General features: G+C 33.7%; 1 protein-coding gene across 1 annotated transcript in view; it reads right to left on the bottom strand.

The window, feature by feature from the left end:
• Positions 1–258: 258 nt before the first annotated feature.
• NAALADL2 (N-acetylated alpha-linked acidic dipeptidase like 2) overlaps positions 259–18,585 on the bottom strand; it is a 977,694-nt gene continuing 959,367 nt past the window's right edge. Inside the window, exon 14 of the mRNA XM_030931975.1 lies at positions 259–2,915. Coding sequence (XP_030787835.1) covers positions 2,717–2,915 — 199 coding nt within the window. The 3' untranslated portion in view covers positions 259–2,716. The remainder of the gene's footprint in view (positions 2,916–18,585) is intronic.

The following is an 18,585-nucleotide window of genomic DNA, read 5'->3' on the forward strand; positions in this document are numbered from 1 at the left end:
ACGGCTTAGACCAGAATCCTTCTTAGGCTTTCTTTTGATTCTGAGACTTACGCTTTTCCATAAAGGGCAGTATTTCATGCATACCCTGCCTGAACATAAATTTCACTGTTACGCCTTTGCCACATTTTCTTCAGAGAATATTCAAGATTCATTATTTCCTAGACATCATTCTATGTATGAAAGATTGTGAGAAGCACCAGGCATATGGACAATTCAGCAACAATTTAAACCTACTACCAATTCACATAACACTTGCTATTAACTTGCTCAGGATTTTATTTATTTGGATCTATTGGGGGTGGGGTGGGGAGGGGAGTGAAATGATATACATTTGGAGGCATCCTCAGGTAATCACACTATAGAAATAATGCTGCTAGTTAAGAGGTTTGTTGCAAAGATGTAAAGCAGCATGTATAGAATTTTGGACATCTGCTTTAGTTATAATTAAATTTCTCCACGTATCTCTTAATAGACTAATAAAAACCATAGTTAACTACACTTTTCAAATAGCAAATAACATTTAATTTAGAGGTGAGGAATACAGAAGAAGGTTTTTATCTATACAATGTGACTTACCTAGGTATGCAAGCTTTAAACAAAGATGAAGAAGAAACATATTTTCTGCTCTCAGTGCTATTGCAGGTTATGGGAATAAATTCATTTAGAAATTTGCTCTAAAATAGTGAACTACCAAACTGATAATGGTTTGCCTTTCTTTGTTTTAATTTCATCTGTAAATGAATAACAGGAATGAACACATCAACCTGTGGTTAAATATTTAAGTTCTTCTGGTACAAGACTTTCTGGCGTTTGGGCTCACATGCACCTGCATGTGTATTCCCACCTCTTTTCTGATGATCTCTGAAGAGGAAGAAAGATCATGAATGTCTTGGTATGCACAAGCCTGTTTATTTCTAGCCCTTTCCTATACACATTCTTCAACATGGCAAATGTTTTCAAACAAATACATTGGTAAAAAATAATATTGTAAGGTAGTTTCATTTTTCATCTAAAAATACGTGCACACAGGCAATTTCCATGAAAATGGGTTTCTGCTTAAATTATCTAGCTAATTGCCTCAATTCCATGCTTTGCCTTGAGCGTATAAAAATAATTTAGGGTAGAAAGTGTTGAACCTTATAAATCAATTAATGAATATTGATTAATTATCTTCCCTCAACTTTAGTTTGCCTTTAAACTAAGACTAGGTTTATGCTCATCCATAAAAAGTGAAAATTTAAACATACACAGACTGTCTGCAATGTTGCTCTGGTGGTGTATGATGGGGAAGTATGTTCGAATTAGGTAGAGAAAATTTATATGAAATACTCTGAGGCTATGTTTCCTAAGGGGAATTGCTTTATCCAGTATAGGAAAATCATTTTTCAAATAAACTTCTAAAGATAAACTAGAACTTTAACCTGACACTTAATAGGTAGAATTTTAGTGTTTGGGAGAATAATAGTAATTGCTAGAGCTATTCAATGACAATGTCAATATAAAAAACTTAGTTTTCCACATGAGAGAAGAATTGAAGTGTAGATGAGATACTCTCTTACAGTAACCCTGTAGAAACTTAGAAGCATGAATATTTTCTAGATTTCCATCTTAGTCACAATTAAGGATAAAGAAGAAAAAATACCAAAAGTTTCTTCATAGTATTAAGGAGCTTTTATTGATAAAAACAACTATTTCTTTCATAGCAAGTTATTTTTGTCAGAGGCAGAAATAGAAATTTGATACTTTAGAAGATATTTTGGGTTTCAAAGAGAAACTTTGCTACTTTACTGTGGAAAATATATAGTACTCTGTGAAAGCTGCCTTACAGCAAGGAGTTTCAGAAAAGATACAAGAAAGAAAACCAATGTGAGATGCTTTCATTTTAGAGTAGTCTCTGTTTCAGTGTTTCCAAAAGAAACAAGAGAAAAAGTAATAAGATATGTTTTTCTCCCTCTTAAGACATACATCACTCCTGAAATTCTTAGAAAATCAACTGAGGCAAATTAAGGGTTTCAAAGCTAGTCACCTTGTAAGTTGTTATGAAAAAGATTTGCATTTAAATTGCTCTGTGTAGCTACCTTGAGATTTTTCCCTGGAATGCTTATGGCTCTTTTTTTCATTAATACTTAAAAAAATACAATTTCATAACCAGTGTATTACTACATCTAGTTGTGTTAAGAAGAGAAACTTCATTTCATAAAATAGAAACATTCGAAGTGGTTTAGGTCAACTCAGTCAGAATACTTGAATTCTTCATATTGAACACTTAATAGTGAAGTTAATCTGAACCATATCAACTCTTCATTTCTTTTACAGAAACTAGGTCATTAATAGCTCTATCAGAGAGAATAAACTGTGTTCCTATATGCTCTGCCCATAGGAACAAAGATACTCCAGAACTTCTTGAAACTTTCTCCTCAAAATAGTGTGTGTGTGTATACACATATATATATATAACAGATTTCTTTTTAATAGGTAATTCTTAAGTCCTATTTCAATAACTTGCTTTACATATTCAGAAATGTAGCTACAAAAATATTAAATGTGCAAAATGTTCTTTTTATATTTACATTTAAAAAATACAATGTAATAATAGCTTTATACTTGTCAAAAAGCCATTGGGGAAAAATAAGCCTTCAATGTCAGAAAATCTGGTTAAATTAGAGCTTTTGCTTGTGGAATTGTAAGCAAACTTTAAAAAATGCTCAGAGTTTTCTCAATTCTTCCCATCCAAGACACTCCTGAACACATCAAGTCCTGTTTTGAAGTAAACCTGAGCTGAATTAATGCTGTTCAACACCTCTGACAGGGCTTCCTGAAGGGTCTCATTTGATGCAAGGGGTTTGCAGTGTTCCCAAGCCTCCACAAGTATTGAAAACCGGCTTGTCTTTTCATCAAGGTGGTACAGGATGTTTCTGAAAAGAAATACAAAATGCATAAATGTTTCATGCACAATGCTATTTTTCTGTCAAATGTTGGAATCAATATTTCTAAGAGTCAGTGATGTCTTCAATAAATGAATAAATTATAAAAATATAATATGACTATTTTTCAACTCCTAATGAATTAACAAATTTAGACATTGATCACCAATAGTTTCCCATACTGATGAGAAAGAGAGAGATGATCAGACATTATGTGCCTCCTGGTGGAAGTACACAACACTATCTATGACACAGAAAAAAAGCAGCTTTGATAGCAAAATAAAATTGTATATGAATCTGATGATGCAAGAAACAGAAAAAAATGTTAAATTATACCACGATGTATCATTAACAAAATATAGATGTGGAAAACTTTATAAGACAAATGACCCAGTTTATTCAACAAATAAATTGCAATACAATATATAATGCAGGAGGAACCTATAGATCCGAGTTTCTCAATGTCACCCTCTTACTAGTCTCACTAGATAATTCTCTATTGTGGTGGCCGCCTTGTGTATTGTAGCATGTTTTGCAGTATCTCTGGCCTCCACACACAAAATATCAGTAGCACTCCTCCTTTCGTGTAAAAACCAAACATGTTTCTGAATATTGACAAAATATCCATAACAGAGCAAAATTGTCCCCCCCCAAAAAAAGAAAAGAAAAAAATCAACTATTCAGAAAGCATAGACCTTACTAGACTTGTATTTAAACAGTTTAAAATCTAAGAAGTAGTGCAAAACTGAACACTAGTTATTGGGTGATATTTGGAAATTGCAAATATTTTAGATGTGCTAATGGTATCATCAATGTTTTCTAAAAGTGCCCTTATCACTTAGAAATATTAATACACATTGTAATATTTGCAAATGAAATGTTATTATGTCTGGAATTTGCTTCAAATATTTGGAGGGAAGATGAGAGAGTAGAGCTACAGACAGTATAGAGGCAACACAGTTGACCATTAGTTAATAATTGTGGAAACTGGGTATAGAATTCATTACACTGTTCTCTGTTCTTTTATATATGTTTGACATCTAGAATACCATCTTCTCACAAGTGTGGAATTCGTAATAAAATAGTGGCCTGTAACTTAGTCAAATTGCTGAGAAAGATAAATTTGATTTGGGAAAGTCTAACATAGTCACCTTTATTCATTGATAGATACCAATAGATGTATTTTGTTAGAAAGTTATGAATCATTGCATCATTGTCTTATTTCCAACCCAAACTAGCTAAAATCCCATGGTCTAATAAAAGAGGCAAACATGTAAATAACTTAAATCCATTTTTCTAATTGTTTTAGTAGAGATGTAAGGTCTAGCTATAACAGATGATAGATTGCTACTGGGAAAGGTCAGAAAAAGGTATAAAACAGAGAATATTTAAACAGCATCTTGAAAGATGAGGGGAGCTACCAGTTACAGAAGTTTAGGAAAGGAAAAAAGCTAAAAGAGATGAAGACAGGGCAGCATCCTATGCAGAAGGAATGGCATAAGCAAAGACACGAAACTATAGAACAGCATGATATCCTTAGTGAAATCCATGTTAGCATTTTCGTAAGATCAGAGTATAGGGCCAGACTGGGCAATGATAGGAGCAGACATGGGAGAACAAGTCAGAGCCATATCATATAGGGCCTGGTATACCAAGGTAAAAAGATTAAGCTTGTTCCTATAAGCAATAAGAAACCAGTGAAAGGATATAAGCAGGAAAGAAAGGTGATTATATTTCATTTCGGAATAATTACATTAGCTGTAATATAGTATCTGGAGAACAGAAGATTACTTAGTCCAGACAAAAAGTGACAAAGACTTAAGTTACACAGTGATGACTGAGTTTGAAAAGATGGAATCAGGGCCACAGCACAAAATTTATTAATTTGTAATTTTCTCCAGCACCAGCATCAACTTGATTGAGTTCTTGATCACCATTTCCTCTCTCAGCAATGCTTCACTGTCTCAGCCTTGTCAGCACTTTTCACCATGTACTCTGTAGGCGTTTATGGGGAGTGAAATCTACCTAATCCCCCAAGCCAGAACACTGTAAATCATTCACTTTCCTTACATATCCAATTGGCTTCTGATATTCATTTATCTGTCTCCGTGTCTTATCTGTTGTGATATCCTGATCCATATTTTCAAGGATATGTTATGATCTCATTGCTTTACACTTCAGAGTGAAGAACATGTTACTTCTGTATCAAGTCTAATTCAGTGCTGGGAAGCTAGGAGGTCTTTAGCCATGGTGATTTAATTTAGTTAAAATTTTATCCGGCTTAGTTCAGTGCTGGGAACTCAGTAGACCCTCAATAATGTTGGTATAAGTTATATCAATTCAGCTTATTTTGCATTTTAAGCCCTAATTCATTGAAGAACGGTCGATTTTGTATCTTTTGAGAGCAATTTCTGTTGAAATGAGTATATGATGAGTGGTGGTGGGAAAAGAAGATTCTTGAATAGAGAGATTATTTCAATGATTGTGTTCAAGACAGAAAAATTTAAATGGGAACTATCTCTAATAGTCCAATATCCTTGATCTTCATGCTTATGAGTAAACTTGGCATTGTATTAAGAAAATAGAGCAGTGCAAGAAAGATACTCTCAAAATTCTGAATATTCTTGAATTCAGGTTTATAGTTTGTATTAAGAAAAATATATTCCCTGATTATGGGAGGGAGAAAATTGCTTCCCAGGTGGAGTGTCAAGAGGGTTGTGAGCAAGGCCTTGTGGAGTTAAGAAGCTCTGTAGCCCAAGGAGCACATAAAAGAGGGATAGAACTGCCTCTGGCACTGGGGACAACTCCACCTGCCTCATCACCAACACTGCTAGATTGACCCACATTCTGGTCACCTGGCCTGGGAAATAAATGCACACTCTATGCCCATACACACAACTGCTCCAGGCCTCTGTTACAGGTGAGAAATGTGCAATCTGGGAATAAACTGTATGTTCAGTAATTACAAAATTGATTCATCATCCAGCACCAGGAAATGTTAGACTCCATGTATACTCGGAAAATTTTGTTTCTACTTCCAGACGCAGAACATTCTTTAAAGCAGACGTTCTCCCTTTGCTATTCTCCAGGTATTCTTAACATTAAAAGGGATTTTCAGAGGAAGCCATTCAACCATGCGGATGTAATCATGTAAGAGATTATTTATGTATGTACATATACATATGTATACATGTATTTTTATACAGAGAACTTTTGAAAATGTTTTGATAATATCTCAAAATGACTTAAACAAAATAGCAATAGCGAGAATTAGTGAAATACTTATTGAAAGTTTCCCTAAATATTCCCTAAATGAAAAATTTTATTTCATAAAAATGAGAAACCAAATAATTTTAGAGACACTTTGACTGAACTGTAGAATTGTTCAAAATGGAGATGAAGCTGCCTAGAATATTTTTGTACATGACAGAACCTAAACAAAAGTTAGTTTTTTCAGGCTAACATAATGTTTTTTGTCATTTAGGAGAAAGAATTGGCTTCTGGTGCCAGGATACATATCAAACATATTTACATTTATAATCTACTATTTAAACAAACATAAATATAAATGGATATATGTATATGTAGTTATATATAAATGATGAAACAGTCATTTAGTAATCAAGATATTTTACATAAAAATGGATTAAAAACATTTTAATTATTCAGCCATGTAAAAAATACTGCTTTGTAGACAACTTATACTACTTTACTAATAAGAATAAACTACTATAAAAAATTAATCATTTTTCATATTTATAGTTTTGAATTCTCTTCCTTCACTTTATGAGTTTCATGTTTATGAATCATTAAATGGCAAATATATTTCCAGAATTTAAGAGAGAGTACAATCTATATTTTTAAAATTGTATCAAACATTTTATTTCCATACGTTGAGGACATATTGTTTAGTATGCTGACAAACAAAAATATTATAATCATTGTTATCAAGAACTATTCCTTAAATGAGCTGTAACATTGCAACTAGTATATTATGGGGGTCATGTGTAAAGATTCTTAGGCTGTTATAATGGCTTTTCCACATTTTCAAAACCCAATGGCACGAAGTACATTTCCACGTATGCATTCTGTGCTTATTAAATGTTAAATATCCATATTCAATTTAATGATAAGATGTTATTACTAAAATATGCTCATATAAGTTACAGATTAATCCTGTGATGGCAATTCACATAAGCATGAACATCTCTATTTATATTTTTGTAAAATGTGTCAATAACTACCGTAAAATATCTAGAAGAGATATAATGTAGAAGAATAAAAATACATCCTAAAATGTTCAGGTCTAAAACACAAGACATTAGAATGATTTACTATTTTATAACTGAAAATCAATACGGACATTTCCTAAAGACCAATGCAATGGAATGTGGAGTATGCCAACACTTGCTTCTCCTACCTAGTAAGCAACATAGTAACATGCTTTTATAATGACTGTAAACAAGCCATATGAGCAGAAATGGATCTTTTTTTGTTTGAGAAATTCTGCAAGTAGCTAAACACATTTTCCATATGCTACATGATTCAAGCAGTAGGCTTGTGGCAAGCTATTACAGAAGATAAACACTCATATCCATTTCTACTCAAATTGGATACAAATCAGCATAAAGCTAGGATACTGAGATTCTAGTAGAATACAAGTGACTGAGATTTTTTTCATCACCATTTAAAAAAACCTTCATTTTGGGTAACTGCTGATGTTACTTGAGTTAGATGATCTTTATTATAATAGTAGAAATACGTTTTTCACCCAGATAAATTGTATTACCTTAAAAACAAATTGGGGCTAACAAAAATATCTCCTTTAATGTTTCATGAGAAAGATCATTTCTCCTATTGATTTTCAGAAGTAGCTCATCTTTTTCAGTTCCTCTTTTGTGTACTGAAAACCACTTAGCTTCCTGCTTACATAAAATAAATTTTTGCATTTTGAATCATTTATGAAAATATAGCATTACATTACTTTTAATACTTAAATGGAGGGTTAAAACAAAATCACGTTTTTACATTTTATCACATATGTTCTCACGCATTTCTTGGCTCTGAGAACTTTTACATATTCAACCATTAATCCTAAGTACTCCCAGAATCATCTCTTGACAGCAAAACCACTATTATACCATTTTTAATATGAAAATGCTTCTTGTTTGTGAATAGTTCAATTAGATCAACACTCGTATGGAAGCTTCTAATTCAAAATCTCTTTGAATTCCCATGTAATGTCACCAAAATTGAATTGGTCAAATAGAGTTAAAAGATATGAACAACAAACACTATATCAGAGTGCCTAAGTGTGTCTCTCCTCCATTATAAACCCATATTTTTCAGATTAGGAAAGACTAGGAATTGACCAATAGCCAGTCAAAAGGTACATGTCTGGCAGAAAAAAAATACGGTGGAAAGAAGGTGAGAATATAGTTTAAGAGTTTCCATGTTAAGAGTCTGTCCTTTACAACCACAAGGACTCATATTCCTTATTGAATCATTCCTGCTCTTCAACACACCTATTTCAGTCCAATTTACAAAAGGTTCCCTGCAAGAAGAATAGATTGTGTTAGCATAGATCTAATTCAATAAATCACCATCTTATTTGCATACACAGAACATGTATCTTAGAATGGCATGTAGAGACATCAGACCTAATTAAAATATTATTTAATTGAAATCATTTTGGTAGTCATCATGTGTAAAATAACATTAATTCCACCCTCATGACTATCTTTCCTCATATGTAACAATTTGGATCTTATAAATGTAATTCCTACAGTTATCCTGACCCACATGCAACACAAAGAGACTACTAAAAGGAAAGCATAATATATTATTGATGACACTAATGAAAGTACAACACACATCACTCATTTTAATGAGCCTGTTTCAATGACACATCATGGTGACCAGGAAAGAATAGTGCCAAACTCAGAAACCTAATTAATAACTCCCGGCAGTATCAGTGAAGGAGATGAAATATCTTTACTCAACTGACAAATCTTTTCTTCTCAACTAAAGCAAAAGAAAACTGGAAAAAAAAACCAAAAAAACATGAATTTTGAAATAAAGGCAACTAAAATCTTCATGAGTCATTTCCATGTGCTTGAATTAGTAAATTAATGATGGAAATAATGACTCTTTTTCAAATGTTCTTTCTTATATTCATAAATGGGCACAGGATGCCATCCATTGTAAGCCTGAATTAACATTCATTATACCCCATATTGAGGAACTCCTAAATGAAATCACACTAAATAATAAGTCATGTCTTTCAAAACTGACTGAGTATACATGCTGAATGCAGAGAGAAAAGGCCAGCTAAATTTCATAAACTTGTTGCTAATTCTTTTAGGGATTATACTAACTGTACTCCATAGTTAACAGTGGATTACTGTATTTATATCAACATCAGAAGAGATTATTTTACGTGGAGACTACATCCATTAGAATGCACAAAATGCGTGGCTACACTATTTATACTACATGTATCTTTTGAGCTAAATTTGAATTGGTTCTATACTAGCAAAAGCAGAATGAGAATCAAGACTTTATTGATATTGTCAAGCCATAAACTCACTCTGCAGACACTAAGGCACAAAGACATGTGTGGTATATTGTTGAGGGAAATGGCTGCAATTATTTTCATCTATGTATGGAAACTCCTATAAAATAAGACTTTGCAGCTCATTCCATCAAGAGGCACAGACTACTTCTCTACCTCTTGAACTTGGTTTGGGCCTTGACCAACAGAATATAGTATATTTAGAGAGCCCATGTCTCAAAATCTCCTATATGGTGCTTTCTCACTCCCTCGCCTCCCCACAGTTTTGGCAAGCCATAATACTGCTTCTCTCTCTCTCTCTCTCTCTCTCTCTCTCTCTCTCTCTCTCTCCCCCTCCGCCACCCACCCTGCCTCTCCCTCCCTCTCCCCTACTCCCTCTCCCTCTCCGTCTCTGCAAAACCACCATGTTACCATGTGAACAATATGGGATTAGTAAGCCTGCTGGAAGAGGAAAGAACACAAGGATCTGGTCAGTAGAGGTTTGTCTTTACCAGCTAGCCCCAAGACAACTTCACAGAAGAGTCACTGGTTGCAGACACAAATACAGATAACAAGACACAGCTCAACCCCAACCAGAAGAACCACCTAGCTAAGTAAAGCTTAAATGGCATATTGAAGAATAGCAGGAAAAAACAGTTATTGTTTTAAGCCATTAGATTTTGAGGTGATTTTCAATGAGACAATAGGTAATTTATAAAATTTGGTAGTGTTTTTCTTCCCATGAGAATTTGTTCTTTATTTTATTTTATTTTACTTAATTTAATTAATTTATTTATTTTTTTATCTTTTGAGACGGAGTCTCGCTCTGTTGCCCAGGCTGGAGTGCAGTGGTGCAATCTTGGGTCATTGCAAGCTCCGCCTCCCAGGTTCACGCCATTCTCCTGCCTCAGCCTCCCAAGTAGCTGGGACTACAGGCGCGTGCCACCACGCCTGGCTAATTTTTTTGTATTTTCAGTAGAGATGGGGTTTCACCATGTTAGCCAGGATGGTCTCAATCCACCCACCTCAGTCTCCCAAAGTGCTGGGATTACAGGCGTGAGCCACTGTGCCCATTGACAGAGTACAATATGGATTTGACAGTTCTTAAATGACTAGCTAAACTCAGGAAATATCATTAGTAAATCATGCCAAACAGTCCTCATGAGGTATGCATTACAAAGTTAGGATATCTGTACTGATTTATTAAAAGTTTAAAAATCCGTTCACAGAGTGACAGATGGACTTTTCACATAAAACAAAAACCAGGGTCAACCATTGTTATAGACTGAATGTGTTCCTGCCTCAAATGCACATGTTGAAGCCTTAGTCCCCACAAGTGGGATGATATTAGGAAGTGGAGCCTTCAGTGTAATTAAATTTAGATACGGTCATGAGGATACAGTCCCCAAGATGAGATTAGAGCCTTTATATGAAGAGGAAGAGGTACCAGAGATGCAGCAAGAAGGCAGCCACTTACAAGTCAGCCAGAGTACCCCCTCCAGAACCTGGCCAGACTGGCACCCTGATCTTGAACTTCCCTGTCCTGAGAACCGTGAGAAATAAATGTCTGTTGTTTAAGCCACCCAGTCATAGCATTTTGTCTTAGGCAGCCTGAGTTGACTATGAAAACCATCATAGCATAATTTTTTAAAATACGAATTATCTTGAAGAGGTATGACCCAAGAAATAGATAAAAGCGTCTGTTTTCATTTATAATTAAATATAAAATAGAACAGGGGACTGTAGAGGGAATAAACAACTGTGTTCTTTTGCAGTTACTGTCAAGAGTTCTCAGTCCATCTAACTACATTGTTTTTCAAGAGAAATTTCCTGAGTAAGAAGTTATCTTTTAGGATATTCAAGTAAGACTCCCATTCCACTATACGATGCTTGATAGTTTAACAATAAAGAAAACTTAAATTTTTACATTAAAAAACCTTCTACTAATTCAAAAAGAAGACTAAAATCAGATAAAGTTAACACAATCCTTAGTGCCTTTCAGAATTTGGAGAAGAGAGTGATATGGTTGACTACTTTTTTGTTCACACTCATTTAATTGGATTCTTGTTTTTATTTATATTTCATTGCAGCTATTTTCTTTCATCTTATCTCTAACTGTATGTATGAACTCAAACTCAATATTTAGATAACTTTTCTTTCTTATTTGGAACTCATTATCTCCTAGTATTTCAGCTTTCACTCAGTAGGTAGAACCTGTCAACCTCCAAAGACAATTTTATTTGAATACCCTACAGGCTTTTGACAATTAATATAAAGATGCATTTCCTTTCATCTACACCCTAAATATTTGCATTGTCCTTTTTCCATTGTTCTTTAGTTACCTCCATTACCTCTGGCAAACAGTAATGCTCAGGTCACAAAACCAAACAAAATAGGTAATTCAGCTTTATTTTTTTTTCATTTATTTTCTGATTTTAATAATGAGAAGGATGTGGACTATTTGTTTTGGAAGTTCAGTCTAAAGCCAAAAGTTTGTCATTTAAGCTGCATCTATTTGAACAAAGTGAGTAATTCAGCCAGTATTGATTTTTTTCTGCTTATTCTACTGAACAGCTTTCATCAAATATCTAATATGAGTAAGTCACTGTGTTAGTTGCTTAGGGATAGAAACTAGAAGTTTACAGTCTAGGGTGGAAGCCAAACATGTGATGAATAAATCAAAATATTATTTTGAACTTATTGTTTCTATAATGCTTTTAATAAATACTATATGGTATGAGGTTATTTAATTTTATGTTTTATAAAATTCTTCACTTTATTCTATATTTATATTCAACTGTTAGAAAATGCTGCTTTGGGCCAGGTATGGTGACTCATGCCTGTAATCCCAGCACTTTGGGAGGCTGAAGTGGGCAGATCATGAGGTCAGGAGATTGAGACCATTCTGACTAACAAGGTGTAACCCCGCCTCTGCTAAATATACAAAAAAAAAAAAAAAAAAAAAAAAAAATAGCCAGGCGTGGTGGTGGGCGCCTGTAGTCCCAGCTACTCGGGAGGCTGAGGCAGGAAAATGGCATGAACATGGGTGGCAGAGCTTGCAGTGAGCCAAGATCATGCCACTGCTCTCCAGCCTGGGTGACAGAGAGAGACTTCGTCTCAAAAAAAAAAAAAGAAAATGCTGTCTTGTTATAAATTTTATCTTGCCTCTCTATGTCATACACTGTCCATTGTCATGTAGTATAAAGTCTACAAATATTCTATGCAGTGCTCACTGTGTGCTTTATGGTTTAGGAGAAAATCTCCAGAGGTAGTTCCTCATGGTATGAATTTAACTTGGGTTATCTGATCTGAATTGTCATAATGTTGATTCAGGTAACACAGTCCTAATTAAGCATAAGACAATTATTTAACCAAACAGATTATTTCAGAAATAGGTATGTGACCAAATGTTGTCAAGTACATTTGAGAGGAAGTTTCCTGCAGAATTCTAAAAGCAGTAGTTCCTTGGATTTCTGAAAGAACCAGCAAAAGCTAATCCACTTTTTCCTTTTGAAAAGTATGGGTTATGGATATGAAATCTATAAATGCCACAACTTCTTTTACCCCACCGGGAGGAAATCAGTCTTAAGATGAGCTTATACTACAGAAGGTAGAGCTGAGAGACTGAAAGAAACTTACTCCTTGATGACGTGATTGTAATACTGCATCAATCCAGCCTAACATCTGCATTTCCTCTTGATTTTCAATTATGTGAGTTAAGCCAATGCAAGTAAGACTTTGTGTTCTTTTCAATCAAATGTATCCAGATATATTAACTTATTGATTACTTACTATAGTTATGAAAAACATGTATTTTCTTTTATAATTATAGATATAATTTTCTTTGACCTAAAGAGTTTAGATAATTCATTTAGTTGACATTTGAAAATGATTGCCTTTGGGTCAAAAATACATGGTTTCTCTTGAATAGCAAGTATTCAAGATGATTTGAACACTTCAAAATCAACAGAACATTGTAATGTTTGCTTAATTTTAGCTAGAATGAAAAGTAAGTACAAAATGCAGCAATTGACCTATTGAAACTATGAATGTTGAGGTATTTAATGAAAGAATGATTTAATGTAAATTACAAAAACTAGAAACATCACATTTCATATTTTTAAGAATTGTTACAGAAGATAACACAACAAATATTCACTTTGAAAATGTGTCAAAAATTAATGTTTTAAAGGAGCACTTTGGTACTTTTTCTTAGCTGAGTAAATTTCCTCACAGTTTATTGGTGTGTCACTATTTTTAACAACTTTTGCTGGCACAAGGAAATGAAAATGTTGTGGTTTTAATTTGTAAACAAATGGACAGAAAAACAACGTATTATACAACTTTTAAAAAGTGAAACAATCTTATTTCAAAGTACCATTCATTTTTTCTTTTAATGCAAGTACTAGACAGGCATTTTTAGTGATTATGTTAAAGTGAATTGTGAAAAGAATTTCCAAGTTGTGAGTAAATAGTAGAAATATCAGTTGTTGTTTTTTTTTTTTGCTTTGGGAATTCTAAAAGTAAATTCATCCACACTGTCAACTGTGCGTGTTAGAGGGTTGAAGTGGGTCCTTTGTGCTGTCCTCAGGTACCCAGCACAAAATAGGAGTGCATGTGGTTATATCCGACAGAGATTAACATGTCCAATTTAAGAATAAAATTAATTTGTTGAAAAAATATACTAGATATATATTTTATATACTATTTACTATATGTAATAGTTTACAGAAATAATAGAAGACATTGAGAACCAGTCAGTAACCAAGGGAAACTAAGTATAAGAATACTGCCAAGATCCCATTATAGAAATAGTCAGTTTAGGACATCAATGTTTGAGACACCCCCACTGCCACCTTTGCATTGGGAACACTCCTCTGTCATGATAATCTTGCTGCCTCTACTTCTGCTCTGCCACTGACAGAGGCTGTCCACAACAAGAGCGAATAATGTTGAACTGTGCCAATGTCTTGGTTTCTCTTCTTTCAGATGTAAAGTCCTGGGAGGGGTCATCCAGTTGGCTAAGCTTAGGGCACGTGCCTTTACCCTAGCTCAAATACAAATATCTGAACTCTGATTCACCTTCTGTGGAGAGACATATGCCCTGCTTCCAGCTAAGCTCACAGGGGACTCCCCCCATATAGAAAACAGAGTTTGATACCAGGCACTCAAAAATAAATTTTAGAAGAGCAATATCCTCTACACTGCTAATAGAAAAGTATATTTCCATAGGATTCTTTTAGAATTATTCTCTAGTTTGCTGCCCTGCTATATAGCACATTTTTCTCCTCATATTAAATATTAGCAAGTATTCTATAATGTTCTAGGAATCATTACCAATTTAATGTGCAAAACTTTTAAAGGTGCTTAAGAGATTCAGATGCAATGGATCTGAGATGCTTTATTGGAGTCTGTATTTTTTTCCCAGCTCCCTAACATAAACCTAATGCATGACACCCACATAAACTAAACAATTCCCCCAGTGAGTTTTACATATACAAAGACGTCTTGTCTTTTTTTTTCCCCAACTAGTTTCTTCTGGTGACATGTGTAATTATACACAAAATTACACGATTTAATTAACATTATGTAAATAGTGATAGTTAAAGTGTGAGGAAAGAGTTATCTTTTTGAAAATGAACCTGAATGTTTTGGACAGACTTACATAGATTAATTGATGAAATTTGAAAATTTTATTCAATTGTATGTGGAGACATAACTGAAAAGATTATTAATAAGGAGAGGAGGAGAGGAAAGGAGTATATTGACAAGGTAGAACAAAATCTGCATTGCAAGTACCTATTTCTTGCTCTGAGGTGAAGAAACTGAAACTAGGAATGTTAGATGATGCATCATATGTGTTGTTTAAACAAGAAAGTAAATCTAGAATTCCAACTCCCAGAACAATACTCAAAGAAAAATTCTTTGTCTTATACCAAAAGATTCATAATGAGTGTTTCAGTTAAAATAAAATGCTTTTTCAAGCATCTAAACATCTACTGGTTCTGCTTGTGTCACATAAAAGGATGTTTATTCTTCAGGCGGTATTTAGTCAAAACTATATTCCTAAAAACTGAGAAGGCACATAGGTAACATCGTGAGTTCCAACTCTCATGAACTGGTGGTAGTGACTTGAAGTACTAGATGAAAAATGGATCTGGGGCTGTTTGTGGCCCCAAAGAAAAACGTCTGTCATTACTCAGACTCCTGTTCACAGACCCTGCTTCACTGAAGATTATCTAGACTATTTTCTTGATAGTAATGCATAGGATTGTTGAAGTAATCAATGCATGTATAAACCAAGTTATCAGAATGAAGAGAAAAAGTCATAATTATTTGGTGTTAGTAATTAAGTTAGCCAATCCTAGTAAGTCTTTTGAAATTTTGTATTCTAAATCCCTTGCTTTTCCTGTTTATGAAATCTGAGACAACTAAATAATTGTTACATTTCCTATTTACTACACGCTCTAGACTCTGTGGTCACTGTGTGTTTAAACAACTGCTCAATCCATTATTAATTTATTAAATTACACTTAAGGAAAACAAAATGCATTTGTATTTTTTATTAATAATGCTGAGTTTCATGGATGTTTAGCTCTTTTTGTAAGATGTGTGTCACTATCTGAAGTACATACTAGTTTTTAAAGTAATTGACTTTATTTTGCGGGCTCAGTTCTATTAATCTATATCCACCTTTTTTTCTTGAAACCTAATATTTAATATACGCAGAAAATAATGCATGCAGTTCTTAACTGTACCCTTTGGAACCATGACCCTAAATAGAGAAGAATAAAAGTAATGGGTTCTTTGTACTAGACATCTTGATGCAAGTCACCTTGACATTTTGTTCCATGCTTAATGAATGTTCTGGCAGGCATGCTAATCCAATATCCTGAAAACAACATTACTCAGTGAATTCTGAGCCATACAAAAGCCAAGACCTAAAGTAGTAGAATATGTTCTCAGTTGAAATTATGTAAATGTCAGGTAGTCTGTGAGATAATTCCTCAATTGTATAAAATACATTAGGATGATTAAGTCATATGTGATGGTTAGATGATAGAATTTTAATACTTTTAACACAGAGAAGACATATCCAAAAGAGTCTACATTTTAATACAAATAAAATCATAGAAACTCTCATCATATCTAAGAAAATTTAGAAAGAATTTGACAGTAGAAGTTGACAGAAATTAAGGAAAAATAATTACCTTGAGAGCTCATTCATCAAGTATTTATTAGGCACCAACTGCTATGTGGGATATGAAAGAATTACAAAAACAATCTTAGTTCCAAAGGGATTGTTGAGTTTTTAGTTAATTTAAATGGGAGTGATTGAACAGTTTCAGAGTTATGGTCTTCTGCATATTTGGCTAATATACTTACAATAAAACAAAAGAAACTCTGAAGTTAAGGAATTCCACCTATTTTTCTTGTTCATGAAGACCTTGAAATATAAATTAAATTTTGAATCATTTTGAATATTTTATCTTCCCTACCTCAGAAAGAGATAATTTAGAGATGTTGGAGATAATTTGCAAAAATACCATGTAAAATCTACCTTGTAAAAATACCATGATATGCTAATAAAAATTTTAGTGGATATCGCAGCCTGTTATGTAAGTTTATATAGTTTTATTTTTCATAAATGATTATGTTTGATAATTCTTTGCCTTCATATAATTATTTGAGTAAGATTTCAATATTGTTTTCTAAGAAATATACTTACTTATATGACCATCTAGTCATGACTACGAGTACTAATGGCTATAGCTTAAAATTAAACTACAGTCATATATTACTTAACTACAGGGATATGCTCTGATAAATGCATCATTATATTATTTCATTATTGTGCAAACATGTGATAGCATGTACTTACACAAACATAGATGGTATAGCCTACTGCACATCTACGGTACATGGTATAGCTTATTGCTCATTGGCTACAAACCTGTACAGTACAAACCTGTACTGTACAGAATACAATTATAACACAATGATAAATATTTGCATACATAAACACATCTACACATAGAAAAGGCACACTAGAACTACACTATAAAAGACTAAAAAATGACCTGGCACAGTGGCTCATGCCTATAATCCTAGCACTTTGGGAGGCTGAGGTGGGTGGATCGCTTGAGCTCAGGAGTTCCAAACCAGTCTAGACAACATGACAAACCTCATCTTTACAAAATATACAAAAATTAGCTGAGCATAGTAGCACACACCTGTAGTCTCAGCTACTTGGGGGTTGAGTTTGGAGGATCACTTGGGAAGTCAAGGATGCAGTTAGCCCAGATCATACCGCTTACACGCCTGCCTAGGTGACAAAGTGAGACCTTGTCTCAAAAAAAAAAAAAAAAGTAGATGAACTGTACACCTGTATAAGGCACTTATCATGAATGCAGCTTGAAGGACTGGAAGTTTCTCTGAGTCAGTGAGTGGTAAAGGAATGTGAAGCCCTAGGACATTACTACTGTAGACTTTATAAACACTGTACACTTAGGCTATACTAAATTTATTTTTAAAATAGTTTTCTTTCTTCAGTATTAAATTAGCTTTAGCTTGTTGTAACTATTTCACTTTATGAACTTTGTAATTTTTAAAACTTTTGGACTCTTGTAATAACACAGCTTAAAACGCACACTTTACTGCTGAAAAATATTTTCTTTTTAAATATCTTTGTTCTAAAACTCTATGTTAATTTTTTTTACCTTTTAAACTTTTTTGCTGACAATGAAGATACAAACACATTAGCCCAGGCCTACACAGGATCAATATCATCAATATCACTGTCTTCCACCTCCGCATCTTGTTCCACTGGAAGGTCTTCAGAGACACACTTGGAGCTGTCATCTCCTATGATAACAATGCCTTCTGGAATACCTCCTGAAGGACCTTCCTGAGGCCGCTTTACAGTTAACATGTTTTTATAAGTAGGAGCATACTCTAAAATAACAATTCAAAGTATCATATAGTAAATACATCATCTAGGGTTGAAGTCCTTTATTATTATCACCAAGTATCATGTACTGTACTTAATCGTATGTGCTATATGTTTATATGACTGGCAGCAGTAGGTTTGTTTATACCATCATCACT

This window comes from Rhinopithecus roxellana, chromosome 1 (genome assembly GCF_007565055.1).
Source record: "Rhinopithecus roxellana isolate Shanxi Qingling chromosome 1, ASM756505v1, whole genome shotgun sequence".
NCBI classification, from domain to species: domain Eukaryota; kingdom Metazoa; phylum Chordata; class Mammalia; order Primates; family Cercopithecidae; genus Rhinopithecus; species Rhinopithecus roxellana.